The following is a 14377-nucleotide window of genomic DNA, read 5'->3' as shown; positions in this document are numbered from 1 at the left end:
TTTCCTCTCACTAAAGTGAAAGGCATCCCTATTCTGGACATCAGCCCCATCTGAATCCTCAGAACTCATCCATCCCTCGCACACCCATGACAGAATGACTTGCTGGGGGCTCTTACTAGCTCTCCCTGCTACACCGCATTTGGTGACCGCAAGACTCTCCGGGCCGAAGGCCAAGAGTTTCTGTACCTTCTAGAGTCCTGAAGAGTTCTCCTGAGGACACTATGCAGTGTTGCTCAGCATCAGAAGCCCGCCTTAGCCCCTCCTCCATCTAACTCTTCTTTAAGGACACACAAAAACACACCCCACCCTGTCCTTGGACTTGACATTCCTAACCCTCACCCATCAGCATTCAGAAAGCTCTGGGGGGCGCCTGAGGAGAGGTACGGGGCCAACAGTCATTCCCACACAGCAGGGTTCTGCTGCTTCTTATTCCCCTCCACCCTTTGGCACTTTTGGCAGTTTTCTCAGATGCCTATTTGGTTCAGAAACTTGGTCTCACAACTGGAGCCAGCTCCTGGCAAGCCTGCCAAGCTGTGCCCTCAGCGGCTGCCGCTCCCTGGTCTTCCCCGGAGCCACTGTGGGGTGGGAGTCATGTGTCGGCAACAGCATCTCCCACGTTCCCCACTCGGCGGCTCTCCAACAAGAGCTGGCTTACCTGACGACAGGAGGCTCCCACTGCTGCCACTGATGATCTTCCCTTTGCTCCCCATGTTGGCCAGCTTGGAGGTCTTCAGCGTGCCCGTCTCGGTGAGGTCAATCGCGATCTCGCTCAGGCTCCGTGCGGCATGGATTTTAGACTGGAGTGGAAAAGACAGCCGGGTTACAAAGAGGTGTTCGCCTGGGAGACAGAAAGGTTATCGCTCGCAGGCTTGTCTTCCTGAGATTTAGCAAATGGACTAGCGGCCTGGCTTGCAGCATTTTTAGGTGTGTGTTCCCGGACCCCATCCCTCATCACTGAAACTCTCTGCAGGGCCTGTGGCTCTAGAGTGTAGACACTGATGCATTTTCCAAGCTATTCTACAGGCTCCGCTGTGCCGAGAACAGGGGCTTTGGTGGCAGATGGACCGCATCAGAGTCCTGGTTTGGGGAAAGTCCCTTGATCTCACTAAGCCTCATTATTCCCAACTATAAAATGGGAAAAAAACACTACCTACCACTGAAGGTTCTGTTAGGGCCAAAGGAAGTCAGGCTTCGGAAGGGCTCCCCTATGCCGCCCCCCTAGGACACAGCTCTCAATAAATAGCAATGATCATAGTTTATGTTTAAAGGAGAAAAAAATTTTTTCAGCTTTATGAATGACAGAAGATGTATGTGAAACAGATTTGTGAAGTTCCAGTAGATTCTGAGGGGATTTCAACTCCTTACAGTGTGAGCCACATGGCCATGAAATGTTCAGAGGGTTGGCAAGTGATCCTGCTCCAGATATATGAGGAACACGTCTACATATGTAGAAGCTGCTGGAACAACTGCTCCCATGGACACTCAGGTCCTGCCAATAAGTGACCGACACCGTGCTCTGCTTCTATTTTGATACCTAACTGTGCTCTCCAAAGTCTTCAGATTCTACTTAAAGCTCCACTCCGTTTATCCTGCTTATTAATTGGCCTGCCTTGGCTAAGAATAACATCGGGCTGGATTAATTAGAAAAGTCCTCTGTTACCACAATCATATTCCTAAAAGTGCTAGTTTTTCACAAAGCTACCTTTTTAGTTCCTTGCCCTCGGTAGATGAAAATGGGTTTGCATTTCCTACACGTGTTTGATGTTTGTTTGGGTTTTTTTTCCTCCCTTTAAGAAATCAATTTTTGTGATCGTGCTTAAGGCAATAGGCTTTCCCCACAGCATGAACTTAATGAAAACCACTGTAAATGCTAGTACCACCCATACATTTGCTGAGCTGTCTTTCCCAGGCCACTGGCTATAGCCCGAATACCGATGGAACCAGGTGATGTCCAAAACTGAGGTTTTCAGTCCCTTCATGTGTGTTCATCCAACCATCCCCCACCACAGCCCTGTGTGTGAGACCAAGTCTGTCCCCCACACAGGAGAAGCCAGCAAAGGGCAGATATGGGGGGATGGCACGGTGGGTACATGCAGCCCATTCTTCCTTACGGACGTCCTCTGCCCAGGTGCCCTGTGCTGCCCAGCAGAGGCTCTCTGAACCCCCATGCCTTTGCCCCTCCTCTGGTCTCCACACTGATATAGACACTGTTGAAGGATTAGGTCTTCGGACAGCTGAGCACTTTCTTATTGTTGTAAGAGTGTCTGCGGGACTGAGGAAACATGCAGCGTTTTTGCTTGTTTTGTTCTCCGGGTATGCATGTCATCCCATTGGTCCTGCCTTGACTCATGTCTCCTTTCTGACCTCGACTCTGAATGTCCCTGCACTCAGATCCAGGTCACTTTCCTCAGATCAGGGCCTACTTGCTCAGGGTATAAGCCCGGCCACCAGGGAGCCCGCAGTGCTCTGGCTGGGGGTGGCGGGGGGGTTGTGCAGGAAGAAGCAGGAAGTGCCCTTCATTTCGCGAATAAAGCACAGGACCACGGGCCCAGATGGTTGAGCTTCACCCTCTGAGCAAGCAGAGGGAACACACCCATTCCTTTCTGTAGCACTCCTCTTCACCAACACCCACACTTGAATAAAAGGAGCTGTCGCTTGTAGCTACTTAATGACTCATGGAGACACAGAACAACTCAGTGTGGTGGGGAGGCGTCCAGGCTTTGAAGTCAGAAAGATCTGGACTGGAATCTTGGCTCTGGCCAGTTCACCACTGTTTGGCCATGACCTTCAGCTTGTCTGATACTCAGATCCCTGTCTGTAAAATGGGAGCTCTTAAAACTCACATGGCAGAGTTGTGGTAAGGACTAAATTAGATAATACATGGAACAGCTACTGGAATTGAACTAGGAAAAGATCCAAATCAGGGCCTGGAAGTAATTTACTAAAATGAGGTGAGATTGATGGCTCAACCTGGGGGCTCTCCCTAATCACATGGAAGACCTGCCCCTCCCCCCACAACCTTCACTCCCACCACGGATGGATCTGAGAGGCAAAAACCCAAATATGGAAAAGGGACCAAGAGATACTCTTCCCAAGAGAGACTGGATTCTTAGAAGCTTTAGGAAATTGCTAGCTTCTCTCCAAATGGAAATAGGACAATGACCCAAAAGACCCAGTGCAAAGAGCAATGCTAAGAGGAATGAGTACAGACGGGGAGAGTCAAGCCTTTGGGACAACCTAAAAGACCCTCCAACATTCTGAGCTCTGTGCTTTGAGGGGCTTGCCCTACTGTCACCTGATTGCACTGTTCCCTACCATGCTGTCACTCTGGTTCTCATCTAGATGGAATGAGGAAGATGGATAAGGGGAAAAAAAAAAAAAGAAAGAAACTATTGAGAAGAAGGAAAGATGTCTGGACTGGAGGCCAACTTGAGAAGTCCCCACTCTGAGTTCAGAAGAGAGGCATCTAAGGTTTACTTTCCACAGTTCGAGCTTTCAAATATTTTCCCCCCAAGTCAACAAGACAGTCCTCGCCTCTGGGCTTCAGAGGTTGCTAGGATGCTTGGGGTCAGGAAATACAAGTTGCCCGTTGTAACTGGTACCTGTACAGCCCCCTTCATTCTGCAAGAGCCACAGGAAACCAACCAATAGGGACTCTTTCCGAAGGAAGGTGTGGTGTGTGTGTGTGTGTGTGTGTGTGTGTGTGAATGAGAGGGAGAAAGAGAGAGAGAGAGACTGAGAGCTGTTCTTACAGGATTTGGACAAGGCTCCTGAAAGAGGAAAATGCCTGAGTACCAGGGAAGAACCCGAGACGGCTCGGCCCCCCCACCCCCGCTGACTCAGACCACTAGACCGCACTTGTCTCTGGGGCTGATAAGCATCACTTGGGAGGCCCGGGCCCTGCAGAAGCACTTCAGAGAACGGAATGGCTGGCATGGCCCGGGGCAGCGGGGTGTGAAGCAACGGCCCATATGCCAGCCCGCACCGGCTGCTCAGAAATATCTTGCAGCTCGTCCCAGGCCTGTCGGCCATCACTCAGCAGAGGTCATTCTGCCCACCAGAGATGGATCACATCACCTTTGTACAGAGAACGACATTCCAGAAGCGAAAGGTGTTGTAACGTACTTCCTAAGGGGAATTTTCTCCTCTCTGACTTCATTTGGGAAGCTTTGAAAGAACTTAACCCTTACGCAAGTGTTGGCCAGGGAACAGTATGGTGGATGAATGCTGATAATAAAAGCACATATCTCAAGCGATTTCACACACACTATGTCATCGGGCCAGTCAATAATTTCTGCATTTCCTTTCTTGTTCTCTAATTGGGGAAGCTAAGCAGGAGCAACGGAGACTTGCCTAGGCTCACAGAATTGGAAACAGAGTCCCTGGGCTTCCATGTGGGACAGTTTGTTCCCCCCTTGCCACTGTGGATTGCGGAATGTGTTCTCACGAGAAACGCAAGGGCTCTGGAGTGTCTGAGCATTCAGAGCTTACTGGGGGAAAATTCTCCTGCTTCTGGGTGTGTATTTCCTTCGGTCCCCCAGGGGTCACTGAGAAGGACAGCTGAAATTTCCCTATTGCTATGGGCACATGTTTGGCCTTTTTAAAGGCACTTCCTGTTAATAAATGATCTTTGATAATTACTTTTTGAAGTTGATCAGAGGGCTACCCTCTAAGCCTGGTGGGTGAGGCTTCTTCAACTGCAGAGTAAAACCATCTTCAAAAATGGGGAAGAAAGAAGGCCCTGTTAATGGGCCTCTTGTGTTACCCAAGAGACCCTCAGTGCAAAGAACGAGTCTGGCAGTGGAAGCGGAAGGTCTCAAACCACTAATGCATTAAGCTAAGGGTGAGATACACTTTGTCGTCTCCTTTCAAAATTGTGCTAACAGTGTGTGGGGGGTCTGCCCACAGGAGGAACTGGCAGTGGGGTTCAGGAGGGCTGCCAAGGTCTCTACCCCTTACCACCCATTCCTAAACAATGCAGAGGTTGGAGTCCGCATTTTAAGGTTTGGACCTCCAACTCCAGCGACCCGAGGGCAAAATGCTGACACCCACCCACCGTCTCAATCTAAAGCATGAGTCAAAACACTTTGGCCCTGTTTCTTTTGATCTAATCAAGCTTCAAATCCCTGTGCCAATGTCCATCATCACCAGGAAAGCTGTGGAATGCTCCCATTATGCCTAACAACAAGCCCCCCCCCCCACTCTGTGCCCATTCACCCCAGAAAATGACCAAAAAAGGGGTCAGGAAGAAGACTTAGCAGAGGAGAAAAACGTGTTACAAAGAAGAAAGTGACAGCTACACAGGAAGGGCTCGGAGTTGAAACTGAATTATGAGTTGAGAGATTGTTTCCTTTTCTCCTATTTTCGTACTATCTTTCTCCTTCCTCCCACTAGATGCCAAGGTCTCTTCTTCCCTCCCCTTCCCAAGCCAGGGAAAGAGCAACTCCATCCAGACAGAAAATAAGGCAGAAGAAGAAGTCATAAGTTTCTAAGAGGGGACAGATCGGATGAATCTCAGGCCCAGTCAAGCCAGGGTCCGGCCACCTCCTCGCCTCCCGAGAGCCCACATGATGGGACAAAATCTCCCAGGGGCCAATGCCAGCTCCCTCCATAGCTCTGCAACCCCTCCTCCCCAAGCCAGCCGGATCCTGGGAAAGGGGCAAGACCCATCCCGATGGGGCTCTTCAGCAGACAGCTCGCGAAGGAGAACAGCTTGTAGGGGGAAGGCAAGGCAGCACGGCAGACAGGGGCTGGAGGAAGAGGGGGCCAAGTGTTGACAGAAGCCCTGTGTGAACCAAGGAGACGTCATTCTCCCACCTGCTGGGAAATGCACCTGTGTGTCTGCACAGGGGCTGGGTCAGATCTCTCTTGGAGGATGACTGTTTACCAAGGCCTGAGGCTCTAGGCCTACCTTAGGGAAGCAGGGCTGGGTGGTGCTGGTGCTGTTTTGTTTTGTTTTAAATGTTTCCAGTTCTGACTTAAAAAAAAAAAAAAAAAAAATGGAGGTGGCAGTTGGAAAAGCCTGAAGCACTTTCACAGCAATTATCCTAAACAGTTAGATGGTGTCTATTAATTGCAAACGGTTGCTTTTTTTTTTCCCCCTCTCAAAAAGAAAACAATATGCCACTGTTTAAACACCATAATATAGGGCTTGACAGCTTGTTCCCGGGAGAAGTTCCTGAGGTTCAGAAGCACGCTCTGAATTCCTCAAAAGGGCCCTACCTGGCTACAGGAAATGGTTCGAGAGGCTGCAACCACGGCTGGGCCCAAGCCCCCTAATCAAGGCGCGTGGAATGTGCCCCCGGGAAGAGCTGTCTCCTTCCTCCCTCCCATAACTGAAAGGCAAGTCCACACCTGCACACGTCTCAGGGCGAGGGACACAAGGCCCCCCCCACCCACCTAATTCCCAATCCCTCAACTAGGAAACACAGGCCCTAGGGTGCCCTCAGGCAGGCCAGCGGCGTGATGAAAGGGCCAGTCGTTACGGAGTCCCTCCCAGTCCCTGGAGAAGGACTTACCTTACTCTGCTTTCTGTCCAGATAGAACTGGTGTTGGCTAATGGCCATAGCCCAGATGGACTTGATCAAAGCTGGACATGCGTACCACGTATGCACCGCAATGCCACTGTGTCCAAACGTCCTCCTCGTCACTGAAGCCCTGGGACGGCAAGAATCATAAGGTTCAACCATGTCAATGATGCAGGACTCCAGGGACCAGTTGACAGCTTTTACTGAGAACCCAAGGGATCTAAAAGCCCTTGCATAAATGGACAGAGGAGTGTACACACACGCAAATACGCAAATACAACAACACACACACACACACACACACACACACACACTTAGGGAAACTAGCTGGAAAAGGCTATCTCTTTAATTGTTTAATAAAAATTGCATTTTAACCATTCATCAGTCAATGGACATTTGGGCTCTTTCCACAATTTGGCTCTTGTGGACACTGCCGCTATAAACATTGGGGTACATGGGTCCCTTCAAATCAGCATTTTTGTGTCCTTGGGATAAGTAGCTAGCAGTGCATTTGCTGGATCACAGGGTAGATCTATTTTTTAGCTTTTTAAGGAACCTCCATACTATTCCAGAGTGGCTGTACCAGTTTTCATTCCCACCAACAGTATAAGAGGGTTCTCCTTTATCCATATCCTCACCAATACCTATGTTTCCGGAGTTGTTAATTTCAGGTATCCTGACAGGTGTGATGTAATATCTCATTGTGGTTCTGATTTACATTTCACGGATGAGCGATGAGGAGCATCTTTTCATGTGTCCGTTGGCCATCTGGATGTCTGCTTTGGAAAAGTGTCTATTCATGTCTTCTGCCCATTTCTTAACTGGATTATTTGGTTATATTTCTTTATATATTTCAGAAACTAACCCTTTATCTGATATGTTGTTTGCAAATATATTCTCCCATTCCTTCAGTTGCCTTTCACTTTTGTTGATTACTTCCTTCACTGCGCTTTAGTTTTTTATTTTGATGAGGTTCCAATAGTTCCTTTTTGCTTTTCTCTTGGCTCCTTATATAATGGAGTATTGCTTGGTGATTTTAAAAAAAAGAAATCTTGCCATTTGCAACAGTGTGGATGGAACTAGAGTGTATTATGCTAAGTGAAGTAAGTCAGAGAAAGACAAATATCATATGACTTCACTCAATGTGGAATTTAAGAAACAAAACAGATGAAGAGAGGAGAAGGGAGGGAAAAATAAGATAAAACAGAGAGGGAAGCAATCCATTAAGAGGCTCTGAGAGTAGAGAACAATCGGAGGGCTGCTGGAAGGGAGCTGGGTGAGGGGGTGGGCTATAAGGGTGATGGGCATTAAGGAGGGCTCTTGGGATAAACCCCGCGTGTTGCATGTGGGTCATAAAATCACTGGATTCTGCTCCTGAAACCAGTGCTGCACTCAATGCTAGCTCGAATTTAAACTGAAAAAATTCTATTTCGGGTGTATGAGAGGATTTGATACACATACACATAGTGAAATGATTATTACTCTCAAGGTAATGAACATAGATCATGACTTCATTTATCTGTCTCCAGAGCCCCTGAGATCTACTCTTTGTTCATTTCCAGGATTCAGTACAGCATCATTAACTACAGTCCCCATACTATAGCTTAGCTCCATGGGCTTATTCATCCTGCATAACCACAACTTTGTACGTCTGACCAACATCCCCTCGTTTCCTCTCTTCCCCGGTCCAGGTAACCACCCTTCTACTCTCTGCTTCTACTTATTTGATTTTTGAGAGTCTACATATGCATGAGATCATGCGGTTCTTTTTTTTTTTTTTCCCCCGTGTCTGGCTTATTTCACTTCACATAATGTCATCCATGTTATTCCACATGGCTGCCAAAGGCAGGATGGCCTCCTTTCTTATGGGTGAATAATACTCCGTTGTATATACACACATCACCATGTCTTTATCTGCTCATCCCTCCATGAACACTCAGGTTGTTTCCATATTTTGGCTATCATGAATAATGCTATTCTTTTTATTTACTGGCTCCTTAGGGTTCAGAATTTGTCCAAGCCACTGTCTTGTCTGGGATAAGATGGGTCATTCAAGGTCACTGGACAGTCCTTTCTGAGCTTCAGCTCCTGGCACTGGGCCAAGACAAACTTCAGAAACAGGAAAAGCCTTTGACAATGTCCTTTATTAAGCAGGCAATACTGCCTATGGTGAAGGATAAGTAAATTCTGTTCTAATCACCAAGGCCACAGCCTGTGGGACGTCCCGAGGGAGTCCGGACTTCTCACACTGCTCTAACTCAGTGTTCCTTGAAAGAGCTGGTTATCAATTTCAAATTCAGTCAGCTGGCAGACTGGGTATAAAGAGAGAGTGATGGTAGAAAGCAGTGTAGACCATCTTCCACATTATCCCACCAACACACACACATTTATGGAGCAGGTAAGGCATAAATCTGGGGTACACAGAGGCAATCAGATGGTAACAAGTGGGAAATGTGGGTCCCAACATAATTTGCCACATCCATGGTGTTGGGGGAAAAAATAGTGACAGGATCATGCTTTCTGCAAATGAAACTGGAGAATGCGTTTGCATGCGTGCGTGTGTGTGTGTGTGTGTGTGCGCGCGCACACACGCTCACATGCGCACAGGGCAAGGTGCTGGGGTGGGGCCTGGGTATCTGATGTGAACATCAGGAGAGAAGAGTGTTCTCAGGTTTAAGATATCTAATTTATTTATTTTTTAACTTTATTTGTTTGACAGAGAAAGATCACAAGTAGGCAGAGAGGCAGGCAGAGAGAGGGGGGAAGCAGGCTCCCTGCTGAGCAGAGAGCCCGATGTGGGGCTTGATCCCAGGACCCTGAGATCGTGATCTGAGCCGAAAGCAGAGGTTCAACCCACTGAGCCACCCAGGTGCCCCTAAGATATCTAATTTAGAAGAAACTCTCAAATAATCGTTTTTTTAAGGACACATTTTCCCTGGAAGAAAATCTAGAGCTGTTCCCATGATTCTATCTTGGTGGCTAAAGACCAAAAAGAGGGTCTTCTTCAGACCCACTTTTAGGGAAAAACTCAAATCTGGTGGCTCATTACTGCTACTGATTCTAGGCACAGTAATTCCTCACTTGAGTTAAAAGTCAGGAGAAAACGCCAGCTCTGAGAGAGAACACAGTTGAAGATAATGGGGAAGGAGCCAGCAAGAGTCAGGAGCAGCAGCCCCACAGGTCTTTGGACAAGTAAAAAGAAACTGATCAGAGCTCCCATGTTGGCTTCTACACCCATGGCGGCTCCTGGGAGGAAGTGTTATTTTTTCTCCCTGAAAAGCAGAATTGGAAAGGAAAGTAAGGAGTGCCTGGGTGGCTCAGTGGGTTAAAGCCTCTTACTTCAGGTCAGGTCATGATCCCAGGGTCCTGGGATGGAGCCCCGCATCGGGTTCCCTGCTCAGGAGGGAGCCTGTTTCCTGCCTCTCTGCCTACCTGTGATCTCTGTTAAATAAATAAAGAAAATCCTTTAAAAAAATAAAAATGGAAAGTAACTGGGAGTGTGTCTGAGTGAGAGCATGAGCGGGTAGAGGCCAGGTGCCTGGCCTGTAAGGAAGGCAAGGGAGGAAGGGTTCAGGGGCTGGCCAGGTCTGGAAGGTTCTGCTGGAAACCATACCAGACACTGAGTCTTCTCCTGCTCCATTAGTAATTTATCTCTTCTCCACATCTTTCCCTTCAGGCTCTTCCCAGCCCATCAACTTCTGTTTTGCCTAAACCTAGAAACAGAGGATTTGCCAAGCCCAGGGAACCACAGAATCCATGTGGGTATCGAGTTAAGGGGTCTAAGGTTACCTTCTATGGTCCCACCTGGGACCGGCGATCAAGGATGCACCCTCTGCCTGGGCTGATGCCCCGTCCCTACCGTGTCCCATCGATGGCCCCTTTAGGACCGGATCCTGTTCCGTACTTGCTCTCCCATCACTCTGGTTCAGACCCCCTTTCCTGGCTGGGACCACCCCAACGTAGAGTCAACCAGACTCGTCTTCCCTGCTCCAAACAAACCTGGCAACAGCCGTGGGCATGGTGGTTATTGGAAGGAGCACCCTGCGGCCGTGGGAAGAGCCCTTGCTTGCTGCCGCAGGAGGGGAAACTCTCCGGGCAGAGCAGAGGCACTGTGCCAGCAGAAACCCGGTGCACACACGGAAAAGCTGTCTTTAAAGCATCAGGGCAGACACCGTCCTGGCCTCCCTCCTTGCCCGCTCTGCCTCTAGGCTGACAGAGGGCTGTTTTCCTGGGGGAGAGGTGATCACACTCCGTGCTCCGCCATCCTCCGGCACCTCCCTCCCCTCTTCTGACACCACCCAATGAAGCCTTCATCCCCCCCAAGGGCCGACCTTCAGCTTGCAATCCTAGTCATGCTTTGGGTTCAGCTCAGAATCTCTCCTCCTCAGGAAGTGCCCCGACCAGCCCGGCTGCTGGCCACCTTCAGTATTTAGAGCCCGTGCCACCCGGCCCCACACTCGGGCCCCAGTGTGTTGTGCTGAACACAGCAGGGATGCTGGTGGTTTGTGGAGCCAGGCTCCCTGGGTTGAAATCCTTCTTGGACCACTTGGCCAGCTTTTTACAACCTAGAGCAGGTGACTTTGGTTCTTGTGTGCCTCAGTTTCCCCACAAGTAGAACAGGAAGCTAGCAGTACCTCCTTCTTGTCCTGAGGCACAGCCCCTTAGATGACCCAGTCCCCGGGTTTCATCCTGTCAGGCAACCCCTTTCTACCTCTGACTCACTGGGCATCTCACTCTTGTCACAAAGAACTTTTCCCTCCCCTTGCGCTTCTGAGACTGGTCTGGTTCAGTTCGCCTGCAAAAGCCCGGCTGCAGTATTATTCTCAGCGTCTGTCTCACCCCCACAGGACCCTGCACAGACGGCTTCCAGCTCTGCAGAGGCAGCCTCTCCAGCCCGAGACACCCCCAAGGACCCCGAGAAATGCTGCACAAGTCGTTCCTCTGCTAATGTCGCCACCTTCATCTGATTCTGGAGACTGGATCTCCACCACGTTCTGCACCTGCTGGCTGTGTGGGAACCGAGGGGCGTGGGCCGAGCCTCTCCCCTCCGCGGAGTGGCTGTGTCATGCAGATTACATGGCAGGGCAGGGTGGCCTGTCAGCTCTGCTGGGTTATCGCTGGCGCTGGCGGCAGGAGCAGAGACACTGCCCCAGCTCAGCCCTCTGACTGGGGGGCCAGCATCCTGTTCTGAGAGCTCTCTGGGAGGCAAAGAGGCTTGTTTGGGCTGCTCAGAGGCCATGTGTGAGGGCGGCTGAGGCCACCTTCTCTTTGGCAGGCCAAGGCTGGGGCATCCACGGTACCTAAATGTCCTGTTGGCTCCTCCATACAGTCTGACTTTTTACCATCTTCCTAGGGCTACTTCCTAGTAAATCCTCTCTGGACCTCCTGAAAGCAATTTATCCTTAGGTGTCAGGCCCGTTGTCAGGGGATTTTGCTGCTGTTTCTGAGCTGCCTCTAAGTCCAGGACAGCCGGCAGACAAAGAGAGGAAAAGCAGCCAGTATGTGCCTCCCCGAGAACCTTCCACGCAGGGCTTGCTGCATTCCAAACTGGGACCCTATTGTTTGGCATCTGACTTAGCACAGCTTTTTACGCGAGTGCTCCCTGCGACACAATGTGAGGTAGGGAGAAAAAGAACTCTCTCGCTTTCAACACCCACCCACAACACTAACCCCCCAAAATCACAGCTCGGGGAACCAAACAAGCTCACACTTTAGGTATAGCTTCCTTTCCGTGCCAACTGTTCTCCCTGAAACATTTTCAGAAGCTCTGACAAGCTGTCCTTCAGACTCTCCTCTGGCACAGGCTCCCAAAAAGGACTCAGGCCACCACCCGCTCAAGTGCCATCCATCCACCCTAAAACGCCCCGGCATGCCAAGACACCACACACGAACACCGAACACGTGTAGCTTGAGATGATCTCAGAATTGCCAATTCCTCTCATGCACACAGGCGTGCATGAGCACGTGCACACACACACACACACACACACACACTCCCGCGCACATGCAAAGCACACTTGGACCCACAGCATCTATCGACATATTTAGTACAAAACAAAGCTTCACCATCAGATTGGAGGGCACTCCCCATGGGCAACCGCCCTCTCCCCGGTCTCCGCTCCCCAAGATGAACAATGACAGCATGAAAATAATAATACCACACACTCCCAGCAGAAAAGCACTTTCCTGGCTTACCTGCGGGGATCATGAACTTCCACGGAAAACTTCTTCTCTCTGAAATACAGGTTTTCCAACTGCCTCCATTGGAATATCTGGACAGAAAACAATGCGGTTTACATTCAGGAGTGCTTGGCTCAGGGCTCTCCTCCTCGCTTTGCTGCTTAACTTCTACAGCTGGCAGCTTCCTTATCAAAGCAGAGACCGCACAGTTGTTTGCAAGTCCTCCGCCTCTTGGTGCAGACACACACACACACACACACACACACACACACGCTGCTCTCCAATTCAAAACCCGGCAACGTGGGTGTGGATTTTCCTGCAGGTTTCTTAACGGGAACAAAACAAGTTCTTTGCAAGTTGTTCCCCTCTGCTTTGCCTTTGTTGCTTTACCCAAGACAGTGCCCAGCTCCGCGGACTTTTCCCTCCAAAGACCTGGCGAGCGGGGGCAAGCGGGGGCGCTAGCAGGGCGAGCTGCGGAGCGGGGAGCAGGGGCGCGCTCAGAGGGGAGCGGGAGCCATCTGCGCGCAGCGCTGAACTGAGCTTCCTCCCTCCAGTGCTGAAATGGGAAGGCGGTCAAATTCCCAGCCTCCCATCGGGACTCCACTTCCTGCCCACTAATGTGTAAGAGCTTGGACTCGCCCAGGCGATCTGGCTCGGGAAGCTTCCCTGAGAAGGGCGGGGGCTGCTGGAACCTTATTTCGGGGCAGGCAACTCGAGATATCAATATGAGCTTGTCAAGCCCCTGCTTCTTTCCGCAGCACAAAGAAAATCCAGAGTCCGGCAGCCGGCGGGACGCTGCCGCCAGGGGCTGGCTGCCATCAGAGAGGGGGAGGTCGAAATGAGGCCGTTTTGCGAAGTGGGAGGGAGCGAGTTCCTCCCACTGCCCAATGCGTGCCCTCAGAGTTCTGGTGGGCACTCCTCCTTGCACGAGGGAGCCTGTTAACAAGAAACTGCAGGGTCTGGGAGTGATTAGAGCAGCAGTTCCGAAGGGGGGTGGGGTCCTTTCATCGGAAGAAAAAGAAAGTTACTTAACCCTCTGGAAAATGTCAAAAGAGGTTAAAGTTATGTACATACACATTTGTATTTCTATTCTTTATGCTTCTGTTTGATGCATTCCACAGTCCCTTCTAAGCACCTAGAATTTGAGTTGATTTTGCCCAAAGTAGGGTAAAAGGGGAATCCTGTGCTTCCTCATCTTGGGAGCCGCTGATGCCTCCCTGGGGTCTTCTCTTACGCATTGCATTGAGGCATGTGCTTTTTAGGGTCTCCTCCTAGCCTCCCCGACAACCCAGTCCTCTCGCTGGGGCTCCTGACACTCCCTGACCTACTCCCATTTTTGCCTCCTACAGATGGGATAGTGATTTCCCTGTGCCCTGTCAACCCTCCCCTTCCAGACCCAGACACGCCCACTAGTCAGGTCTTGGCCAAAGGACTCCACCCCTTCGTGGAACTGGGCTGGAAGAAAACCTGCTCCAAGAATGGCTGCATTCTTTTCTTTCACAACTTGCTCTGCAGCATGTGACAATTATTTTGTCTGCGTAATAGGAAGGAGGTCATCTACTCTTACGACTCTTTGGTCCACAGTTCAAAGACCATTTTGCTCTGAAGCCCAAGGAAAACTGTACTTCTCTTTTTCCTTTAGTGCTGATCCCAAGCAAGCGGGTAGAGAG

The 14377-nt window shown here is 50.2% G+C and overlaps 1 protein-coding gene across 10 annotated transcripts in view; it reads right to left on the bottom strand.

The window, feature by feature from the left end:
• Positions 1-14377, bottom strand: part of FRMD4A (FERM domain containing 4A) — a 609192-nt gene that overhangs the window by 49902 nt on the left and 544913 nt on the right. For all 10 annotated transcript variants that reach the window (XM_032880949.1, XM_032880947.1, XM_032880950.1 and 7 more), the window contains 3 exons: positions 12723-12799; positions 6519-6657; positions 656-797 (listed from right to left, as the gene is read on the bottom strand). In XM_032880949.1, coding sequence (XP_032736840.1) covers positions 656-797; positions 6519-6657; positions 12723-12799 — 358 coding nt within the window. The remainder of the gene's footprint in view (positions 1-655; positions 798-6518; positions 6658-12722; positions 12800-14377) is intronic.

The sequence above is a fragment of the Lontra canadensis genome, unplaced genomic scaffold (assembly GCF_010015895.1).
Source record: "Lontra canadensis isolate GAN:19392208 unplaced genomic scaffold, GSC_riverotter_1.0 scaffold72, whole genome shotgun sequence".
NCBI classification, from domain to species: Eukaryota; Metazoa; Chordata; class Mammalia; order Carnivora; family Mustelidae; genus Lontra; species Lontra canadensis.
The sequence above is the reverse complement of the archived record's forward strand: the minus strand, read 5'-3'. Positions and strand labels throughout refer to the sequence as shown.